At 44.9% G+C, this 23,198-nt stretch overlaps 2 protein-coding genes across 4 annotated transcripts; one reads left to right on the plus strand and one right to left on the minus strand.

The window, feature by feature from the left end:
- Positions 1-236: 236 nt before the first annotated feature.
- Positions 237-5,981, minus strand: LOC128352194 (claudin-34-like). Its single transcript, XM_053312535.1, has 3 exons — positions 5,704-5,981; positions 3,692-3,856; positions 237-1,492 (listed from the first exon to the last, which is right to left on the minus strand). The coding sequence occupies exons 2-3, from the start codon at positions 3,766-3,768 to the stop codon at positions 505-507; spliced, it is 1,065 nt and encodes a 354-aa protein (XP_053168510.1). The 5' UTR covers positions 3,769-3,856; positions 5,704-5,981; the 3' UTR covers positions 237-504.
- A 6,333-nt stretch (positions 5,982-12,314) lies between these two features.
- On the plus strand, positions 12,315-20,872 carry LOC128348955 (uncharacterized). Of its 3 annotated transcripts, XM_053304752.1 has the most exons (8): positions 12,315-13,641; positions 14,797-14,891; positions 14,994-15,116; positions 15,240-15,272; positions 15,458-15,514; positions 15,619-15,678; positions 15,766-15,873; positions 16,229-20,872. In XM_053304752.1, exons 2-8 carry the CDS (start codon positions 14,837-14,839, stop codon positions 19,675-19,677), a joined length of 3,885 nt encoding a protein of 1,294 aa, XP_053160727.1. In that variant the 5' UTR covers positions 12,315-13,641; positions 14,797-14,836; the 3' UTR covers positions 19,678-20,872. The 3 variants fall into 3 exon arrangements, with proteins under 3 accessions (XP_053160727.1, XP_053160725.1, XP_053160726.1); XM_053304750.1 differs by lacking the exon at positions 12,315-13,641 and having other exon boundaries at positions 14,201-14,891; XM_053304751.1 differs by lacking the exon at positions 12,315-13,641 and having other exon boundaries at positions 14,201-14,891; positions 15,619-15,672.
- Positions 20,873-23,198: the final 2,326 nt, after the last annotated feature.

Raw genomic sequence — 23,198 nt, forward strand, 5'->3', positions numbered from 1 at the left:
CATTTTGGATAGTTAATTGCTTTCATTGGCAGATCAGCCAGAAACACTAGAGTAAGAACCTTACAACATAGGTGTTCCATCATTAAAGTGGTAATTTCATGATAGTTGGAAGTCCCCACCCCCTGAATTGCTTGTGGTTTGGGTATTCAGGCAGGGCAGTGATGTGACCGGGTGGCACTTTAGTTATCAAGGTATTGTACATTGTTTCATACTAATGAAATAGCAAGAGCCAACCATGTGATTAAAATAGGTGGATATTTTTAATAAAAGATGAGAAACACAAAACTATCAAAGATAATTGTAGCCTATACCATGAAAACAACCATTATTGTTAACAGCACAAAAGTTATCCCCAAAGTATAAAAACAACCCCTACAGCAATAAACAAACAAACAAACAAACAAACAAATATTCCTGCAACATAAACAGACCCACTATCCCTTTCAAAGGTTTCAATAACTTTCAAATGTTCACAGTTCATGTCCTGGTGTGTTTAGAATCTGATTATTTAGATTCATCACCAACTGTTGGTTCAATGTATGGAGTCACCAATATAATGTGACTTTGGGGCAATGATGGAACAGGCTCTCTGGGATTGGTCACGTCTTCAGAGAAGTTATCCAACTGGACAATCACAGATGGGTTTTCAGTGCGTCGCACGTCCAATGGGCTGTCGATGGTCACAGAAGCAGATTCCTCTGGCTTTGGGGTTTTAGGCACTAAGGACAATGAACACTTTTGACAAAGAGTGGTTTCACTTGCCCTTGCAGATGCCTCTGTTGCCATTGCTGATATTTTCTTGACTGCCAAATGCTTACTGCGCAGAATAAAACATCCGCTCAAGATCTGGAAAATAGCAGAAATCAGCCCAACCAGAAGCGCAGCTCCAACATACTGGTATTCTGGTTTATGTGGTAAATGGAAATCTTCAGGGAAGAAAATTGGCACTTCTGACAAGACGGAAACCATATTCCAAACAATTGGAATGAAGACACCTATTCCCGATGATAAATTGAGAAGGCCTGCAATCAAAAAAAGGTTGGCAACGTGTTTTCTCTGTTTTTCCTTCCTATATATATTGGAGAAGGCCACAGAGAGAAAGCCTGTTTGCACTGCCCCCGCAATGGTAGCGAGTACCATGAGATTCTGGGCAGCTATAATCTCACTGGGGAGGAAGGTGTGTAGATTGCTGAATGCTGTACAGTTCATGCGATTTTGCTCATCAATAGACGGATCTTCATCGACACGGCAGATTTCCCAAATCCCAATCCAAGCAATGCTGGTTCCACCATAGTGGTTACTAAAGTGCCACACTCTCCACTGGACAAGGATTGCGGATGTCATACACATAAGCCATCCACTAAGGCTCAGGAAAAAGGCACAAAGTTGAAAGAAGCTGACCTCAGCCAGGCATTTCTTAATTTTTAATACTGCACCAGTTGACGCTACGGTATTCATTACGACGTCGCCCATCTTGGAAACTGCAGATTTACTGGGATAAAACACACACACACACACATATATATGTATATGCCATTATACACATGTAAGTACATCTTTTAAAGTTTGGACAAGGAGTGACACCAATTAGGACCCTGTTCAGCTTTGAACCTTGTTCTAGAACATCACATATCCCACCTGCAAACGTAAGAATGGAAGTCTGCTGCCTCTTCCATTATAAGTGTCAGGAACTGTTTCCCCACCTTTGAATGCAGACTTCTTGAAGCTACTTAAACTGCCCCACCACCAAGCTCCCAACAGTCCTTTTACAAGGAAGTAGAAAAGGCTCCTGGGAAAGCGGTCAACAGGTCAAGATTCAAAGACTAGGTTGAAAGGTTACGTGCCCAGAAAAGGAGCGGATTCTATACTTTGAGCAGCATCTGCACCCACCCACAGAAGCTTGGCTATCTTGATTACCGTGAATGGTCCTTTTGCTGCAGTTTTCTCTCACAGACATCTAACCAAAGTCACTGGGTCATTCACACAACCAAAACCTGTGTTGTAGCAGGGTTTGGCAGGTGTGTACCATGTGCTCCCAATTTTGTGATTAAGCAAGGTAGGTGGAAACCCGGGTAGAAGTGATTCTGTGGAAACAATGTAGGAGGAAAACCTGGGTAGCGTTTCCCACAACCTTGCTTCCACACAATCACTTCTACCTAGGATTTCCTCTTACCTTGTTCCTCACAACTGAAAATTGGGAGTTCCCAAAACCAGGGAGAACCCATTTTTTGATTGTGTAAATGACCTCAATGAATGGCCTTTTCTCAGCAGCCTTCAGTTGCTATATTTTTAAAGCAACTGGTGGAGGAGGATTAAATCAGTCAGAAGAGAGTGGGGGAATTCACAGATGCAGAGACAGGGAGAGAGAATCTGAGGTAGTTTAGGTTTAGCTGGACCAGAAGCAGCCTGGAAAGCTGTGAGTCCAAGCAATTGTTCCCTTTGGGAATCTGAGGCAGGATCAGCAGTTTTACTGTCTGCGACAGAAGTCCATGGCTTCAGCTATGCTCTACTTTTAGTCTTGGAAATACAACCCATTATTACATGGACAATATAATTCTCAAGTGCTTTCTTAGCCAAAGAAAATGGTGCAGCGCTACCACTGGACTTCTTACTCTTTGGGAAGGTGGGAGCTCTTAATAGCATATACTTACATGTATCTGCCAAGTACTGTAGCATGTACCAGTATGTATGGCTCGAGAGCGTAGCGTGCAAAGATCCAGGTCTTCAAGCTGCCTTCCTCGCCAAAGGAAGACCTGTGAGCGTTTGAGCTGGGCGCCACGGCAACTCCTCTCTAGAGTTCTGAGCCGGTTAGAATGCTGCCAACCACCCTGCTAACTTTAAAAGGGGAACATTTTTTAAAGGGGAGATGGTCCTATTTTTCGCGAGGGGAGAGCAACTGTGCCTATTCAATTTAGAACTGCAAGCTTCCCAGAGGATCTTGTTAATGTCTCCCTTGGGCTTCTTTTTAGAGAAGGAAGCCTTCTGGGACAGGGAATTGTTTCATATTCCATTTGCTATGTAAAATGCATTTAGAAATATTTGTTATTGCAAATTAGAGAGTGTGTGTGTGTGTGTGTGTGTGTGTGTGTGTGTAATTTGTAATCACAACCAAATGAAAGTACATGAAGGCCTGACTGCCTGACTTTAGAGTAGTGGTGTGCACGGAACCACTCCCTGCAGGTGCATTGTGAGCCCTTTGGGGACAGGGATCCATCTTATTTATTTGTTATTTCTCTGTGTAAACCGCCCTGAGCCATTTTTGTAAGGGCGGTATAGAAATCTAATTAATTAATTAATAAATAATAATAATAATAATAAAGCAACTTTACTGGGAACAGCCTATATTCTGCGACGATATCTATAACAATAGCAACAACATTGACAATAAAATTCAGCCATCCCAGGTCCTTGGGAAGGACTCAATGTCTGGATAAAACAAACCAGTCCATAACACCTGTCTGACTGTGTAAATAAATAAATACATAAATAAATAATAAATCGTATATTTTTTCCGTTTCACTGATGTTTCTTCCAGTAACCTTGCAGTCTCCAGCCCTGGTTGCTCAACTGAAGATCCTGAGTCCTGTAGCCCACTTGCCACCAGATGTCCAGGGACTCCAGCACCTGGTGTGGTCCTTGTTGACCCAGGCGCCGACCGATCCAGTATAGATTTATTAAAGTTACATCTCACCATATTGTTGATGGGAGAGGCACTCTTTGTCTGGCTCCTCTGGTGAGACCTGTCCAGTATGGTTGGACCTCTGGCATAGATGCTTTCAGGCAGCAAGCGCTCGCTCGGGCTCCTTGGAGCTTGAGGTCATGTCCCCTTTGCGCGTGATGTCACATGATGTCACCTCTGGAGGGAGAGAAAGGAGAATAGACGCTTTCAGGCAGCAAACACTGCTTGAAAATGATTGGCAAGCACTCGCTTGTAGCTTGTAGGGGGGGTGTTCGTTCAGGGCACACCCTGTGTGCATAACGTCAAGTGCATGGGATATCATTGGACGGGGCTTGGACCCAGGCCGCAGCTTGGCTGGCTCCGCACCTGACCACACAAGGGGAGCTACTGCTCCGCACCATAGGAGTAGACTCTGCAGTAACTGCTCTGAGCTCCTCGGAGGAAGAGTGGGATATAAGTGTAAAAATAAATAAAATAAAAACTGTAGAGTCTAGTTCAGCTCGAATACAAGATATTTTATCTGCAAAGAACTTATTTAAAGGTTTTTTTAAAGGGTAACTGATGGCTATAAGTACTCATTCAGGGGATGAAGGACAAGTACTAGCCCTCTCACAACCCTAGATAACTCCACTGGACATGAGCTAACAGAATCAATGCGGGCAGGAATGAACTGCTTCTTTGCTGCACATGTTACAAGAGCAAAGACTTTCAGATGTGCTCTGTGTTGTAATCTGTCAGATTTGAGCCAAGTCTTTCTCCACTTGTGCTCAAGCTGTCTACCTTGCCACTTCAACCCCCTAAGTTCTTCTGTATACCAAGGGACTAATTTAGAAGCAGGTTGGAGAGGGCGCCTAGGAGCAATTTATTTATTTATTTATTTATTCGATTGTGTCTATTGCCCTAGTAAGTTCATTATTCCAAGTCTGAACAATGGCATCAACAGAATCACTGGCAGAAACAACCTTAAAGCCTTCCAAGGCTTCTTGGAATCCTATTGGATCCAATAACCTTTGGGGGCAACCATCCTAATGTGTCCTTCACCCAAGTGTGCTGTTCTTTTATTATTGACTCTAACTCTCAAATATCCCAGTCATGGATGGAAAAATTCAGGGTCAATTGACAAGAGACACATTTTCTACATGGGAGTTTCTTCTGTGCAGGTATTGTGCAGAAACCCATGTGTAGTGACCGCCAGGGGCAGAGCAAGGTTGGAATGGGCCAAGATGGGATTTTAAAATGGGCCCCCAGCCCCTCAAAGTCCAGGGCCTCCACACATCCCAGGCCCCCAAGGATTTAAGTCTGATATTTCAAAATAAGTATGCTGCCTGGAAATACATTTCACTGAATACACACATGCACACTTCACAGTATATAGGTGATATACATTAAGTACTATATATTTGTGCTCCTTTTCATGCCTAGAACACACTGGCAATGCTAATTATTAAAATGGCCCCCTCGCTGCAGATTAGCAAAGGAGACTTTCAAACATGCAGGGTGAGCCTATGTTTGTTTTCTCAGAATTCTGAACAAATTCAGTAAAGTTTGATTCCAGGAGGTTTTTCACACGAGGCTTTTAAAGCCCTTTAACACACATCTCCTCTGGAATGGAGGTGCTGCATTCACATGTTGGCCAGATTTACCCTGAAGTCCCTGCAAGTTATTGGAGAGCAGTTCACACACAAGAAAAATAAAATAAAATAAAAGTACAACACATGCTTCACAGTTCTCACTCAGACCTTCTGGGTTGCAAAACAACTTGAACATAAGTGCATTTATAAATGAAAGAAAGAAAGAATGAATAAATAAATATTTGTTCCAGACGTTTTTGTGATTTTCTGACATGAAACAAGCCACTTATAGGCCTTAGATAGTTTTTGTTTTTAAAGCCAGCACATTTTTCAGTCTGTTTTAAATTAAATATTCAGAGACTTCTCAGTCTCGCCCCACCCCCCCTATCAAAGCCCTATGGCAAGCAGATCCCTATATATGGGGGTAAGCACAAAAAGGAATTCCCAGCCTACCTTGCAAAAGCTGTGCTGGATGGTCTGGTCTGCTGCAGGGAGGGTCTGCTGCAGGGAGCTCTGCCAGCCTCCTTCCTGGCTTGCTGGGGCCTGCCGAGTTCAGGCTTCAGGGAGGCCTACTCGGAGGCCTCTCTGGAAGCCCGGCCCACCCGCCGATCAGCTGAGAGGCGGGGAGAGAAGAGCTCTGCAGTTTGCAGGCTGCTCCGATCCTAGGCCTCGCTGCCGATCCTAGGCCGGAGCTGGAGGCAAGTGGCTGAGGGGCCCTGGGGCTGGGCAGGTGGGCAATGGGGTGGGGGTGGCAGGAGCTGGCATGGCGCCCCCACCTCAGTGGCGCCTAGGGCACGTGCCCTGCCCTCCCCCCCAATTCCGCCTATGCTTGGGCTCTGCCCAAGAATTCCTCATCTTCTCTGATAAGTCACACTGTAGTTAAGCACTCCAAGTCCTTTCACCATCGCATCCAGCAGGGAAGATGCTAGCTTGCAATTGTCACAGGTGTTTGTTTATCACTCACTCAATCATATTTATATACCGCCGGGCGATGATAGATAGATAGATAGATAGATAGATAGATAGATAGATAGATAGATAGATAGATAGACGTGTGTGTGGTGTACATAATCTAAGTTACAATATAAAAATAAAACAAAACACTTTCACAGAATAAAAACAATTAAAACAATTCACAGAGTTAAACAATTAAATAGTTTAAAGTTAGTTTTAATTAAAATCCTGAGAAAACAGGTAGTCTTAAGAGTCTTTTAAAAAGTAATCAGAGATTGAGAAATTCTGATTTTGACAGGGTGTGCATTCCAAAGCCCTGGGGCAGCCACAGAGAAGGCCTAGCTCTGAGTCGCCACCAGACAAGCTTGCAACAACCATTACCAGACTTCCCCAGATGATCTTAATAGATGGCAGGGTTCATGACAAAGGAAGCAGTCTCTTAAGTACTCTGGACATAAGTCATTCAGGGCTTTATAGGTAATAACCAGCACTTTGTATTTCGCTCAGAAACATACTGGCAGCCAGTGCAATTCTTTAAAAATCAGTGTTACATGGACCCTTGGGGTTGTTCCAGCGACCAACCAGGTTGCCACATTCTGTACCAGTTGTATTTTCCAGACGACATGCAGAGGCAGCCCCATGTAGAGTACATGACAGTAGTCAAGCCTGGAGGTTACCAGCATGTGTACTACTGTTTTAAGGTCATTTACCTCCAGAAATGGGCTTAGATGATGTATCAGCTGAAGCTGATAAAAAGTGCTCCTGGCTACTGCCTCAACCTGAGAAACCAGAGAAAGTTTGGGATCCAGGAGCACTCCCAAGCTACGTATGTGCTCTTTCAGGGGGAGTGTAACCCCATCTAGAACAGGCAGATAGAAACCATCTCTCACGTCTTGACTCCTCACAATCAGTACCTCCATCTTATTTGGATTCACTTTCAGTTTGTTATCCTTCATCCAGCCCATTACTGCCTCCAAGCAGGCCATTTGGGAAGTTATGCCATTGACTGATGAAGTTGATAGGGAGAGATTTGAGCATCATCAGCATATTGATAACACTCTGCACCAAATCTCGTAATGATCTCTTCCAGCTGTTTCATGAAGATGTTAAAGAGCACTAGAGACAGTATGGAGCCTTGTGGAACGCCATATAGTAACTCTTGCTTTGTAGAGCAACAGTTTCCAATTGACACTATCTGGAATCTACCCAAGAGGTAGGAATGGAACCTCTGTAAATCTGTGCCATCTAATCCCCCCTCCCTCAGGCAATTCAGAAGGATACTGTGGTCATGGTATTGAAAGCCGCTGAGAGATTCAAAAGGATCAGCAGAGTCACACAGTAGGGTCAATACTTAGTTGGAGATCATCCATCAGGCTGACCAAGGCAGTCTCAACCCCATAGCCTGCTTGAAAGCCGGTTTGAAATGGGTCTAGATAATCAGTTTCGTCCACAACTGGAGCTGAGAGGCCACCACTCTCTCAATCACCTTGCCCAACCTTTGAACATTAGAGATGGGCCTATAGTTGCCTAAATCTGAGGGGTCCAATGTGGGTTTCCCCCCCCCCCAAGTATATTCTAATGATAGTCTCCTTAAGACAAGGCGGCATCCTGCCCTTCCTCAGAGAAGTATTTATTATGTTTACCAGACCCTCTCAGATAATCTGATTGTTAGATAAAATAAGCCAAGTTGAGCAAGGGTCAAGAGAATAGGTGATAGTTGCACAGTTCAAAACAGCTTGTCCACATCCTTAGGAGTCACAAACTGAAAGTTATCTAGTCTGACCGCATAAGAGGAGTTGCTGTAGATCCCCCAAAGGGATGTGCACGAGGCCGTGTTAGAGGCCTCCAAACCGGTTCAAATGGGGTCTGGTCCAGCGGTCCGGTGCCAGTGGGGGTGGGGGTGGTACTTTTAGGGCTTGGGGTTGCACTTACCCATCCCGCCACTTTCCCCCCACCGGCACTCCCTTTTTCTGAAATGATTTTGGGGCAGCAGCATTCCTCCCCGCTGCCCCTGCCCCTGCCGTTAGCCAGAAATACCGGAAGTCACAAGTGCAAGTCCACCCGCTGCAGTGCGGGTGCGCCAACCACGCACGTTGCACTGATGTGCACGGTGGGGTCGTGGGTGTGGCAGCAGGCACATGTGCACTTGTGACTTCCGGTATTTTCAGCTAACAATGGGGGCAGGGGTGGCAGGGAGGAACGCTGCCGCCCCAAAATCATTTCAGAAAAAGAGAGTGCCAGTGGGGGGAAAGTAGTGGGAGGGGTATGTGCAACCCCCCCCTTAAAGGGAGACCCCTTCCGGCACTGGACCACACCTCCACGGTTCTGTGCACATCCCTACCCATAACAGACTCTGTCCTAATTATAGAATCCCGTTTGGCCTTAATATGAGAGATTTTGTCCACATGCAAAGATCATTAAAAGTGTCTCAGCAGATAACTGATGGTTCCAAATTTGGATTCAAGGGGGAGGGGCTTGTACTAGCCCCCTCACAACCCTAGACAACTCCTCTGGACATGAACTTGCAGAAGAAATGCAGGGAGAAGAGAATTGCTTCTTTGCTGCATGACAAACAGATCCAGACAACAGAACTTCAGATGTGCTTATTCATCTTTATTTATTTATCTATACAAATCACTTTGGAAACTTGTATGGAAAAGTAGTATATAAATATTCATTGCTGTTGCTGCCCATGCTGTAACCAGTTGGATTCGAGTAGAGTCTTTTCCTTGATGCACTCTCGCCATCTATTTTGCTGCTTCAGCTCCTGCAATTCTTCTGAATACCACAAGGCTAATTTTGAAGCAGGTTTTGATTGTGTCTACTGCTCTAGTGAGTGTGTTATTCCAGCTTTGCACCAGAGTGTTGACAGAATCATCGGCAGAGCAAACTCAAAACCCTTCCAAGGCTTCTATTGGATCCAATAACGTTCTTGGGCAGACCAACCTAATGTGTCTTTCATCCCTATAGAGGTGAATTCCTGTTCTCTTAGGGTAAGAAAACAAACAGAGCATATTCCGTGCAGGTCACTCACTGTCCACATTCCTTGGCATTTGATGTGCCTTCCCAGCACAATTCTTTGCTAAGTTCACTTGCACAACTCCCTGATTCCTCTTTGCAAACACATATTCCAGATGGGAACTAGATGGACCACCATCTGGTTAAGGTTGGACTCACAGTCATGCCCCTCCTTCACAGGGATGAGGGGAGTATTAGGAAGTTCCATCTGAGAAGCCCATTGGATCCAATAGGATCCCAAGAAGCCTTAGAGGGATTTAGTGTTGACTCTGCTGGTGATCCTGTTGATGCACTAGTAGAGAACAGCAAGCTCACCAGGGCAGTAGACAGGATATCTTCTAGGCATCCTCTTTTACCCACTTCAAAATTGACCCCTTGGTACAGAGAAGAACTACGGGGGCTGAAGCAGCAAGGTAGATGACTGGAGCACAAATGGGAAAATATTTAACTCGAATCCAACAGATTGCAACACAAAGAGCATTTGAAGATCTATGCTCAGGCAATACATGTGGCAAAGAAGCAATTATTTTCTGCACGTATTGTGTTTGCAAGCTCACGTCCAGCAGAGTTGTCTAGGGTTGTAAGAGTACTAGTATGTGCCCCACAATTACTACAGAGTGTGATGTGGAGGTGTCCAGCAACTCCTCTTAAGTCGTTAAGTTGGATCAGTTCCAGTTTGTGACTCCTGAGGATGTGGACAAGCTGTTTGGAACGGTGCGGCCTACCACCTTTTCTTTTGACCCTAGCCCAACATGGCTCATACTATCTGGCGGGGGGGGGGGTGTTGTAGAAGGCCTGTGAGATTATAATGCTTCTCTGAGGGAGAGCAGGATGCCTCCTCGCCTTAAGGAGGCAATTATTAGGACTCCTCTGAAGAAGCCTGCCTTGGTTCCCTAAGAGTTAAGCAACTATAGGCCTGTCTGCAACCTTCCATGGTTGGGCAAGGTAACGGAGAGAACATAAGAATATAAGAACAGCCTTGCTAGATCAGGCCCATGGCCCATCTAGTCCAGCATCCTGTTTCGCACAGTTGCCCAACAGATGCCGCTGGAAGCCACAGGCAGGAGTTGAGGGCATGCCCTCTCTCCTGCTGTTACTCCCCTGCAACAGGTGGCCTCCGAGCACCAGGCAGTCTTGGAGGAAACTGACTATCTAGTCCCATTTCAGGTTGGCTTTTGGGTGGGCTATGGAGTGCAGACTGTTTTGGCTGGTGTGATGGCTGATCTCCAATTGGGAATTGACAGAGGGAGTGTGACTCTTTTGGTCTTTTGGGACCTCTTGGCAGTTTTCAGTACTATTGATCATAGTATCCTTCTGGAACCTCTGAGTGGGTTTGGGGTGGGAGGCATTGCTTTGTGGTGGTTCTGCTCCTACTTCTCAGGCAGGTTCCAGATGGTGTCCCTTGGAGACTGTTGTTCTTCAAAATCTGAACTTTTGTATGGTGTCCCTCAGGGCTTCATATTGTCTCCAATGTTGCTTAACATCTACATGAAACAACTGGGAGAGATAATCAGGAGATTATGGTGCAGGGTGTTATCAGTATGCTGATGACACCCAAATCTATTTCTCCATGTAAACATCATCGGGAGAAGGCATGCTTATTGACAGGACCTTAAAGTGCACTGTCAAAAGTTCAAGCAACAGCCTTAAGGTGATTTTGTGGCACATGGGGACAGGTCACTTAGTTGACAGTGAGCCAAATTCCCCTAGATTTGGCTCCTAATAAGCAAATTGGAAAGGGGAGCAGATGCATCCCCTCCCTCTCTGGGTATCCTAAGTCAGGGATTCTCAACGTTGAGTCCCCATATGTTATTGAACTTCAACTCCCATAATCCCCAGCCCCAGTGACCTTTGGTTGGGAATTAGGGGAGTTGAAGTCCAATAACATCTGGGGACTCAACATTGAGAATCCCTGCCCTAAGTAGACCCCAGAAGTTAAATGAAGCAAGTTAACTTCCAGCCAAGGCCACTCTGCACTTGGAGTGAACCTGCCGCAGCTCTTCCCCTCTTTTTGCAAAGAATAGCAGCAAGCTAATGTGCCAATTAACTCAGCAGGAAGAACGCAGATAACACTCTATGAGGTAAATCTCCCCCCTCACAAAAGAGGTTGAGTTGGCGATAAGCGTAGTATAGGGGCATACCTGCTGTCAAAAACCATGTGCTTTTGTTTACAAACAAAAGCACGTGGCTGGAGGATGACGTCACAGTGACGTCACGGGGGGCGGGGGCTTCCGGCTGTCAAAATGCGCTTACGTCACCAGAAATACATCATCGGAAGGGGCTGAGGAGACCCCCACATGACCGGAAAGGGTCAGAATTGGGGGACGCCTTTACCCCCGGAAGTCTGGCACCTACCCTACCACGCCTACCCCAGAGTATGTCCAGACATGTCCGAAGGTGGGCATGTGACCCCTCTACGAAGACGCCTAGCCACCCTGGACCAATAGGAACAGGTTTCAGGCTCCAGAGAGGCCCGAGTGAGCGGGTGTGATAATGGTCAGGTGGCCATTTTGTGCAACTTTATTGGCCGAAAAGGCCCAGAGGAGACCCCACGTGGTCGGGAAGGGTCAGAAGTAGGGGAACGCCCTCACCCCGGAAGTCTGGCACCCACCCTACCACCCCTACCCCAGAATATGCCCAGACATGTCCGAAAGTGGACATGTGACCCCTCTACGAACACGCCTAGTCAGCCTGGACCAATAGGAATAGGTTTCAGGCTCCGAAAAGGTCCGAGTGCGCAGGCGTGATAATGGTCGGGCGGCCATTTTGTGCAACTTTATTGACCGTATCGGGGTCAAGTGAGCTCTCTACGAACACGCCTGGCCATTCTGATTCAGTAGGAATACCCCGTTTCTCTCTGAGCCACTTTGTTTTTGCAGACCCACGGTTTGAGCGATCATGGGTTCCCCAGAGAGATCCTTAGAGGATATTGTACAAGAAACAATTGTAAACCCTAGCCCGAGAAAGCGGTATATTAGTACAAGTTCTGATGATGAGAAATTCCCACCAGCTAAGCGTCCCGAAGAAGAAGACCAAGAACTTTATGAAATGTGGCAGGGAATCTTGGAAGATGCAGCGGCAGAATCTTTTGGAGCTCAGGTAAATAAACACTGTTGGTGTTACAGACTTGGGGAGTATGTGAGAGTTCCCAGGGCTGCAACATAAAAACTGTGTTCTTTAATGTTTTCCCAGGAGGGTGAGGACCGCGGCCTTGACACACTGCCTCTATCAATATGGAACTATACAGAGCCCGGGAACATGCATATCAGGGTGCGTATGGAGAAATTAGGGGTGGGAATATCTCTTTTAAAAGAAAGATAGAAAGAAATAGTAATAACAGCATACCTTCCCCATCCTACAGAATGCTCCCGCTGTGAGAACGCATCAACCCAGCCATGTTACTATGCAGAATTTCCTAGGACTACAAGTGGATGATTCAGATTACATACCAGCAAGGAAAAGACGTTCTGCTATGAAAGGCCTTGTCAGAGCGGGGGTATATGGAATTTTAAAATACTGCCTGAAGAATTACATGTATGATTCATGCTACGGGTGTATGGTTCAAGCAGGGGGGCAAGACTCACATGAATGTGTTACTTGGACCGATAGAAATGTTTCCAGATTTATTAGAACATTGTCATCAAGGATGTGTGTGAAAGCAGTGCTCCACATAATTATTATAATTGCTTACAGCTTGAAAATGTTATTGCTATCTAGTGATACCGTGAATCAGACTCTAAACCTCATCAGCAGGGTTAAGGGTTCTGATGACCCGCAGGCTGTGTTAGAAGCTATCCCACAACAGAACGATTCCAGAATGCTCTCTTTTGTGAACTGTGTCCTCGAAAAAAGGGGATACAGACAGTTTTTTGTTCCAGAGATACCTGAATAAATTCCCTCGCAAAAGTCTAATGGAACTGTTGTACACGACTGCCCTATAGTGGTATGTGTTTTTTGCTTGTTTTGTTTTGTTTTGTTAATACATTCTTCCTAGAATACTGACTGTTTTTGTATGTCTATTAAAATACTATATTGTTATGTATCAATTCATAAATAAATAAAATAACCCTGGCTCTAAACAAATGACTGCTTTATTTTTGCTGGGGATACCCTATTACAGATATATTTACAAGGAACTTCACCAGCCCTGAGGGTTCTGTAGTAGGTTGGGGTCCGACAAGAGGATGCGTTCATCAGACAATGGGTTCTGTAGTAGGTTGGGGGATAATCCCATCAGCCATCATGAATCTTTTACCACTCCCCTAACCAGCATGCTGGTGGACATCCAATCAGAAAGGTCTTGCAAGACCATGTGAGCATAGAACTCACGTTGATAAAACTAGTTTGAAGCAGGAAGTCTTTCTCTTTCACCCAGAAGCACTCCCCAGAAGCAGGACCCTGCAGAGAAAGAAGTCTGAGGTATGGCTACCCACCATTTTATAAGTTGCTTTTTCTAAAATATGCTGCTGGGCCTGGTTTTGAATCTGTTTGATATCTTTGGAATCTTTTGATATTTTAGTATGCTATTATTTTATATATGGAGAGCCTGTTTTCAGGGCCTTGTATGGTTTAAAAGTGCATGTAACTTTAGTAATTTACCCCTTTTCTCTCATTTTTTCCTCTCTACGCCATGCGGCCTGATTTTGAATCTGCCTGAATCCTTAGCAAATGCTTATTTTATATATGGAGAGCCTGTTTTAGGGGCCAGGACTGGTTTAAAATGCATGATTCTTTAGCAGTTTACCCCTTTTTCTCTCATTTTTCTCTAAGCCATGCGGCCTGATTTTGAATCTGCCTGAATCCTTAGTAAATGCCTATTTTTATATCTGGAGAGCATGTTTTAGGGTCAGGAATGATTTGAATCTTACCCACAGGGCCTTTTTTTTTTTTTAAATGAGAACCCTGACCCTTGTTATTTTTAAATTTTTATTCTTAAAACCTATAATTACACAGGCAGTATTATATACAGCATTTTTGATGTACGCCTCAACATCTGTAGAAATCTAGTATTCCAAGGGCAGTTTCTGTTCTCTGCAAAACAGCTCTCCTGCAAAAAATAAATAAAACAGGGTTATGCATGCACAACTCACAATCCTGTAAATGGTTTAAATTAAATAAACTCACCCAGCACACGTGTTCATGCCAGCCACTCCTCACAATGTAATCTGTAATAAAAAGGGCCATCTTGTCCATGATTTGCTGGCTCACCGCAGGACATAGACGCTTTGTAAGACTTTTTGTAAGCAAACCACCGAACAGAAAAATAGTTAAAAATCTGCCCTTATTGATTTTCCCATCTGCAAATTCTGCAGCCATCACGGATGTGAAATAGTTCTCAATATCTAGCAAGCTGTTAGGGTGAAGAGAGTCCATGTGGGGTCTTAGTTCGGCCTCCATTTTAAGCAGCAAGGGGCCTATCCCCACCGCTTCTGGTTTTCCACAGGCCTGCCGGATACAGCCCACAGCAAGAGAGTAAACATGCCGATATTCCATCTTGGTGCCCGTTTAGGTTCTGTTTGGGGAGGATATGTCTGAGCATGTCCCTGATTGGGTATTTTTGTATATATTCAACAGCACTCACCAAAACAAAGAAAGAAAAACACCACCAAAGAAGATGAGCATAAGGGATGATGAAATGAGCAATCTTCTTGATATCCCTCAAGATATGGGTATGGCTATATTCTACTCTCCCCAACCCCCCCCCCTTTTTAGATTGTTTTAAAATGTTATGAAGATATATGCATGACTGATTTATATTTGATGTTCCACAGAAACTGTTGTTCAAGCCCCTCGGTCTGGGAGAGCCACTTTTTCGCTCTCAAAGGGTTCGGACCCATATCTCATCCCAAAGGATGAGGTTCTAACATCACAGGCTGTTAGAAACACAGTATCTGGTAAATTACATTTTAAAAATTTAAAATAAATTCTAGATGAGTACTGTTTTGAAGGGTTTTCTGAGTAAGACCAACTCTCTCTCTCTCTCTCTCTCTCTCTCTCTCTCTCTCTCTTTATTGTAGATGGCATAGGGCAGAGAAGTGATGATAACATAGGTAAGAACAGCCCCCCCCCCAATCTCTCTGTAATATCTCATTCTAAAATTCAACAAATTGTGTATTATTTCTCTGTGTAAACAGCCCTGAGCCATTTTTATTATTTATTTATTTTTGAATGCCGGGGGGGGATACAAATAGAATTATTAATAATTATGGTTAACACATGCCTATGTTGTTCACAGTGGACCTGACAAATACCCAGGACGGGTTGCGGAATCTGACTGAGAGTGCTCTAGAGGGTAAAATAGCTTTTATTTTAAAAGCATCCCTGCAAATGTATACGCCGTGTGGAAACCTCAGACTAATTCTATCTAACATGCCCCCCCTTTTTTTCTCCCTACAGAAGAACCTGAACCAGCCCCCACACGTCTAAGCAGATTGAAGAGAAAAGCAAAGAGTAAGGGTAGGAGAAAGAAAGAATGAAATGTTTTCACTATTTTATTTATGTATAGCTTTTATTGATAAAACCGTATGATTCCCTTATCTGCAGATGTAGTATCCCATGAACAGCATCAACCCGGACACATGGCGCCCAGGGACTCCAACGTGGAGGTGCAGCCAGCCTACAAAAAACCCAGAAAGGCTATCCTGGAACCTGGTAAGACATTTCCACACTGCATGACACAAACAGCTACATACTTCAGTAACACACATGTTTGTACCATGCGGGTAAGACATTTCTGCACCACCCCCTTGTCTGCGTGGATTCCTGAAGACGTTCCCTCTACTACCTGACGACAGCTGACCCGGAAGCCCTAGGAGCGGGCAAAACCACAAGACACCCAGAGACCCTTTCAGAAGCCTGGTAAGTCTACCCCCCCCCCAATGGCACAACACACACACACACACACACACACACACACACACACACACGTTCAAACCTACTAGCTGTGGGTGATTTACTCCAGACATACATGGTGACCCCCTGCCCCCCTCTGATCTATCTGTTTCAGAACATGAACCGGGGGTCCGTGATGTCCAAGAGTTGAACTTCCAAGATAACGAGTTCTTGGCCAGTATGGCACGTGTTACAGAACACATAGAGACATTGATAAGAACTAGGGCTGTGGCTTTTGAACGCAAGGCCGAAGCTGAGCAACACCTTGAACAAGCAAAACGCATCATACGTAAACAAATGGCCGTGATTAGTGATACTTCACAACAGCTACAATGTCTAAAGACACGTGCAAACCCTGTGTGTGATTTCGTAGACAGAAATAAAAAAGATCAACCATACCCTGTCTGCATACAGGTGGGGGGAGGGTCCGCATCTAGCCACCAGCCAGGAGGGTATAGGAATGCTTCTGATTCTTCAGACGAATTTGAACCATCCGAGGAGTCACCTAGTGGCCCCGGTCCTCAGAATGCTTTTACTGAACAGTGTGAAACCCAGAATGGGTCCTCTCTAGGTGAGGCTTCTGATGTTGGCCCGAATGCCACCCCCAAAGAGCGGGCTACCCACAGCGGAGCTTCTCGAGGAGGCTTGGCGTTCGATGTTGGACCTGCAGCTGGTTCCCAACAGTTCTCTTCTGAAGAAGCAGCAGGCATTTCTGAAGAAACCCCACCTGTGGATCTTCAGTTTATACAGCGTTATAATAGGAGCTATGCACGCTTTAATGGAACTGAAATGTATTACGAATTCAAGTTTGTGAATTTGGACAGAGTACACTCCTTTTGTGATGCGCTATCTGGGATGCATTCTGCTATTCAAAGGGTTTGGGATAATATAAACAATCATATAGAACCAGGGGACTTTGTACAGCTCAGATTGCGAGCGCCAGGGATTTCAAACCCCCTTTACTCAGCAAGGAGACAGGCAGGCCATCTGAACGCTGAGGCATTCCTAAGCGTTATATCTAACCTGCTTCAAAGTTATGCACAAATTTTAGCTGATGGTGTATTAACACTGGCTGCGATTGTCATCACACCCCCACGAGGAGCCGGTCGCAGGCATATAAAATCAATACCCTATAGCAGCATTATACAGAAAAAGAGGCTGCATCTGATAGATGTCCCCATGCCTAACACAGCCCTCTGTTTTGCAGCGAGTCTCATGGCTGTTCTAGATTTGAGAGCCACCGCTACACAGATAAAAAAGGGAGCAAAAAAGTTGTACCAGGATCTTGGGTGGAGTGAGCAAAAACAAGTGTCTTATGCAGACGTGGAAACCGTAGAGACACATATGAAGGTCAATATTGTTGTTGTGCAATGGGGAACTTCTGGATGGAGTATTTTAAAAACTCCTGAACAGAAGTACCTCAAAACCTGTTTTCTGTTACTTCATAAGGATCATTATTATGGGGTTAAGAACATCAAAGGGTTTTTTGGGACCAGAAATTTTTGTTATGTCTGCTACACGCCCTACAGACACACACACGACTGTTTGATGAGGTGCCACCGCTGTTTAGAGGCTGGCTGTGTAAAACACGTGGGGCGTGTAATCAGATGCCCCAAATGCAAGATGCAGTGTAGATCACATGAGTGTCTAGGAAAGCATATGAAGCTCGCCGCCATGGGGCGGGTAGAATGCATCCCGCATGACCTATGTGAAAAGTGCTTCCGCTATGTCGAGGCGGGTCATGAAACTGAACGCATCTGTAGGGGAAAGCAGTGCCGTGTCTGTTATGAGTACCTTTCCCCCGGGGTAGAACACGCGTGTTACATTCCACGTCTACAGTACCCCGAGATATCAGTAAAATATGTGTTTTATGACTGCGAATGCAGGCAGGAGGATGGGATCCACGTCCCAAACTATATTTATGCCAAGGCCTTTGAAGGGGAGCCTGTGGAGCCTGTTAAAGCATATCAAGAGAAACAGAAAGATTGGGAGAAGTGGGGGCCCCAAGGGGATTATTGGGAATTTAAGGGAGATAAATGTCTGAATGAGTTTGTATTACATTTTACATCAGATAATAAGTTTATGGGGTGCACTTTTCTGGCTCACAACTCGCGGAGCTACGATGGCATTTTGATACTGAGAGAGCTAATCAATGACGGCCTCGATGTAGAGCTGCTCACACAGGGGGGGAAACTGCTGTGTATAACAGTTACAAAAAATGACATAAAATTTATAGATTCCCTATGCCACCTACCCATGGCTCTAGCAAAACTCCCCAAAGCTATGGGTTTTCAGGGCTGCAAGGGCTATTTCCCACATTTCTTTAATAAAAAAGAAAATGAGAGTTATGTTGGGAATATGCCAGACCCCCAGGACTACGGTGTGGATGCTATGAAGCCTGCAGATAGGGAAGAATTCATGAAGTGGTATGAGGAAAACAAATCAAAAACGTTTGATATGCAGAAGGAATTGGCCTATTACTGTCAGAAAGATGTAGACATCCTGATGCAGGCCTGTACAAAATATAGACATGAATTGGTTGAGATGACATGGGATGTCGTTGATAAACGTATGGGGAGGAAAAATGCCAGGGTGCTGGTGGGTATCGACCCCTTCCAATACCCTACACTTGCTAGTGTGTGCTTAAGAATGTACCGCTACAAGTATCTGAAAGATGAAGAGATCGCCATACCGGCCCCAGATAACTACCATCATCAGTGCAAAAGATTCTCAACTATGTCCATTCAATGGTTGGAATACATAGCCCACAGGGAAAACATACATATTCAACACGCTTTGAAAGGGGGTGAGTTTAAGGTTGATATTACTCAGGAGCTTCAGGAGGCGTCGGGGGGTGTTAAGGCATACTATTTAGATGGTTATTCTGTGAATGGGGGAAAGAAATGCGCTTTTGAATTTAATGGCTGCTTTTATCACGGGTGTGTAACCTGTTATTCAGCACACAAACAGCACCCCATGTTGTCGGAAACCTATGGTTTTCTCTACAATGCTAGTGAGAGGAAAGCAGATGACTTAAAACGCATGGGGTTTGAAGTCGGTTGTATATGGGAGCATGAGTGGCGTGACATGGTCAAGGGGGATCAGAAGGTGGTAGATTTTCTGAAGCAGCAGGGATTTCCAGAACCTCTGGAACCTAGAGATGCGTTGTTTGGGGGCAGGACAGGCTGTGTGAGTCTGTATTATGAGGCGAAGGAGGGAGAACAGATTCACTACTCAGATTTTACCTCTCTCTATCCTTTTATCATGCGAAATCGCCAGTTTCCCATAGGACACCCTAAAGTAATTTATGACGATTTTAGACCACTCTCTGAATATTTTGGAATTGCCAAGGTGAAGGTATACCCACCGCGCCATCTCTTTTTCCCTGTCCTCCCTGTCAAAGTGAACGGGAAGCTCATGTTTCCGCTGTGCAGTCTCTGTGCAGACTCACAGCAGCTGGAGCAATGCAGGCACAATGATGAGGAAAGGGCTTTAGTGGGTACATGGTGCACTGTAGAATTGAATGTTGCTGTGGCTAAAGGTTACAGGGTGGCACAGATCTGAGGTTTGGCATTTTGAAAGGAGTTCTGGCAGCCTCTTTTCAGACTACGTCAAAACATTTCTCAGGCAGAAGCAAGAGGCTTCGGGCTACCCAGCAGAGTATGTCAGCAGGGAGGATAGGGAGAAATACATTGCTGCGTATTATAAGAAAGAAGGTGTGTGTTTACGCCCCGAGATGATTGAATCAAATCCTGCTAAACGCCAGATAGCCAAGCTTTTCTTAAATTCCTTGTGGGGGAAATTTGCTCAGAGATCAAACCTTCCTAGGACATCCATAGTAAAAAGCCCTAACGAGCTTTTCCAATACCTCTTTTCAGATAGCTATGAGGTCTCTATGTGTGAATTCCTTGATGATGATACATGTTGTGTGTCTTGGAAAGATGCAAAAGAACGTATAGTTCCACCAGGTCACACAAATGTTTTTCTGGCGTGCTTTACAACCGCCTATGCACGCCTGCATTTGTACTCTATCATGGAGAAGCTGGGGGAACGGTGCCTGTACCATGACACAGATTCTGTGATCTATGTGTCTCGTGAGGGGGAGTACAACCCACCCCTTGGAAACTTTTTAGGGGAGCTGACAAACGAACTACCGGCAGACCAGTACATAACAGAGTTTGTGAGCACAGGTCCTAAATCTTACGGCTACAAGCTGTCAGGGGGGGAATCGTGTATTAAGGTCAAGGGAATTACTCTGAACTTTTCTAATTGTCAAAAAATTAATTTTGACAGTCTGAAAAATCTGGTTTTTGCCTACGTTTCGGACCAGAACCTGTCACGTGAGATTGTGGTAGAGCAGAATGGCATCGTTAGAAATAAGAGGAGATGGGAGATAGAAACACGTCTTTTGAGGAAGACGCAGAGAGTGGTGTTTGATAAGCGTGTCATCGTTGAGGGTTTTAAGACTATCCCCTACGGGTTTTAAAATGGATGTTCGATGGCAACACCCCTTCTCCGCTATCCTTGCGGGACCAAGCAATAGCGGAAAAACGTTTTTCCTTAAAAAAATGCTGGACAATGCACACAGTGTGCTATCTGTGATGCCTGAAAAAATCGTATGGTGTTACTCTTGTTGGCAACCTTTGTACAAACAAATGCTCTGTAAATACCCTATGATAAAATTTGTAGAAGGTATGCCTGAGAAAATTGATGATGATGGCTTGTTACCCCCAAATAAAATCTGTTTTCCTGTTCTGGATGACCTGATGAGTGCTTCATCTGACAGCCAGCAAACTGAACGCGCTTTCACTGAGTTTGTTCACCACAGGAATCTGAGCGTTTTTCTCATCACACAGAATGTTTTCTACAAAGGGAAAGCGGCCCGCACCATAAGCCTTAATGCCAAGTATATGGTGCTCTTTAAAAACCCAAGGGATAAATTACAGATCATTAATTTGGCGCGTCAGATTTTCCCCGGGGATGTCAAGTATTTCACTGAGGCCTACCACGATGCCACACGGGAGCCTTATGGTTATCTAGTTGTGGATTTAAACCCTAGAACTCCTGAGGATTATAGGGTCAGGACGGGTCTTTTCCCTCCCGAATGGCCTGTCGTATACATCAAGAAAAAATCAAAGGGGGGATACAAAAGGGGGTCACACTGATGCTTTCACAGGTATTCCTGTTACCCCACTGCTCTGAGAGCCATGTCTACCCGTGTGAAGAGAAACATACCCCTCTTAAAACTCCTTATTCATGCCTCAGCACGGCAGAGGAAAGCCATACTATGTGCAGCTTCTGATGATTTAATATCAGCCATATCCGAGATTGCCCTAAACACCTTAAAAGGAAATATTCCATTGTCTCCGCACCAGTTGCGTGTGCTAAGAAAAAAGCGTGGATTAATTAAAAAACTGAGTAACAAGCGCGTATCTCTGAGAAAGAAGAAGCTTTTGCTCAAGCAGTCTGGAGGGTTTCTTGCGCCGCTGTTAGGTATTGCAATTCCTCTGATAACAAGCCTTTTAACCAAACAATAATGGAGTATGCGGAAAAGATGTACATGGTCCCCAAACATCAGTTAGATCTGCTAAAAGGGAACCCTCCTAAGGAGGAAAACATCCGAGCTGCTACAATCTACGCTTTAGACACTGAAATGCAAGGTGTTCTTCAGAGGTCTGACTTAACAGAATATGAAAAGGCTAAACTTTATGAGGGCCTACTTCAAAAATATTTAACACATGTGAGAATGGGTGATACCGAAAAGGGAAGACTAAACCTGTTTCTACCACAGCCTGAGATGCCAGCTGTTGAAGCTACACACAGCTCTGATACCTCCTTTCAGGAAATCTTGGACACTCTCCCTGTGCGTTCTAGGAACTCGGCAAAGATTTTGTTAAACAAGCTGAGGCAGAATGCTGCAGTTACAGCGTGGGATGAGCAGGGGCGTTTTGTCTATAAGGGGACGGCTGTTGACGGTTCCAACATGGTGGATCTGATCAAGGCATTCACTCAAGTTCATACCCTGCGTTCCAAACGCTTCCCTAAAGGCTGGGATCTGTTCATGAACGGTTTGGCAGAGTTAAATGTGCCTACCTCTGTGGCAGGAAACCAGACCAGTAGGGAGTTTTGGGAGCATATGAAGAATCCTACCCCTTGCAGCTAGCCCTCTAACCTTAACACCTACACCCAGGACTTCTAAAATACCCGTGAGAACTCACTGGCTCCAATTGTAACCTGCTACATATATATTAAAACATGTAAAAGTGTCAAATAAATTTTTTCTCTGAAATATATTTTACAGGGTGGTAGTTGCTGCTTTGCGGGTAAGAATGATACAAGCACACACATGTATACTTTTTAAAGACTCAAGGCTTACTTTATTGTTCTGTGAAAATCAGTACAAGATCCACAACCTTGCGTGCTTTGAAAACAATTTGCGACATGCCTAGGCATGCATTTCTTTTTCTTAACATACAGTTCGACCATCTGGTCATTTCTTTCTAAATCCCCAGAATACAATTCTTGAATCTGCTTAAATGTTAATCCCCTACCCCTCTGCAGTAGAAAGAACAAACAGTGGTAGCCACAGGTCACAGAGTCGTGAGCTTGGAGCTGTCGGGGTTGAAAGACTGTCTTAGAGGCATTTTTTCTTTAAAAATTCATTATCGCTTTGGGAAAACGTGGGTGATTTGGGGGGTGTCCATAAGAATCAAAAAACTCTGCCTGGTTGTCCTCTGGCAGGTAGATGGCTAACCAATGTTCTCCCGGTAGGGTATGGTCGTGTGTGTTCACTACTAATCCCACAGGTCTTTGTAGCAGTCTCTTTCTAGGCAACCAGTCACTAGGGAAAACTCCAAAGAATGTCTTTCGGGTGCAGGGGCTGGCAGACAGTACGCGTGTTAATTGTATGCTATCCATATTACATATAGTCGAACAGTACATCCCGTCTGTGGTTTATCTCGATGAGATTGTCAAATACCGCATACACAATCATGTTAATGGTCAGTTGAAGCGGTCTGGCAAAACGTATCTCGGCCCTCAGATTCCCTGTCTTAATCAGGGAATAGTGGCTCCCGCATTCTTGG

This window comes from Hemicordylus capensis, chromosome 3, assembly GCF_027244095.1.
Source record: "Hemicordylus capensis ecotype Gifberg chromosome 3, rHemCap1.1.pri, whole genome shotgun sequence".
NCBI lineage: Eukaryota > Metazoa > Chordata > Lepidosauria > Squamata > Cordylidae > Hemicordylus > Hemicordylus capensis.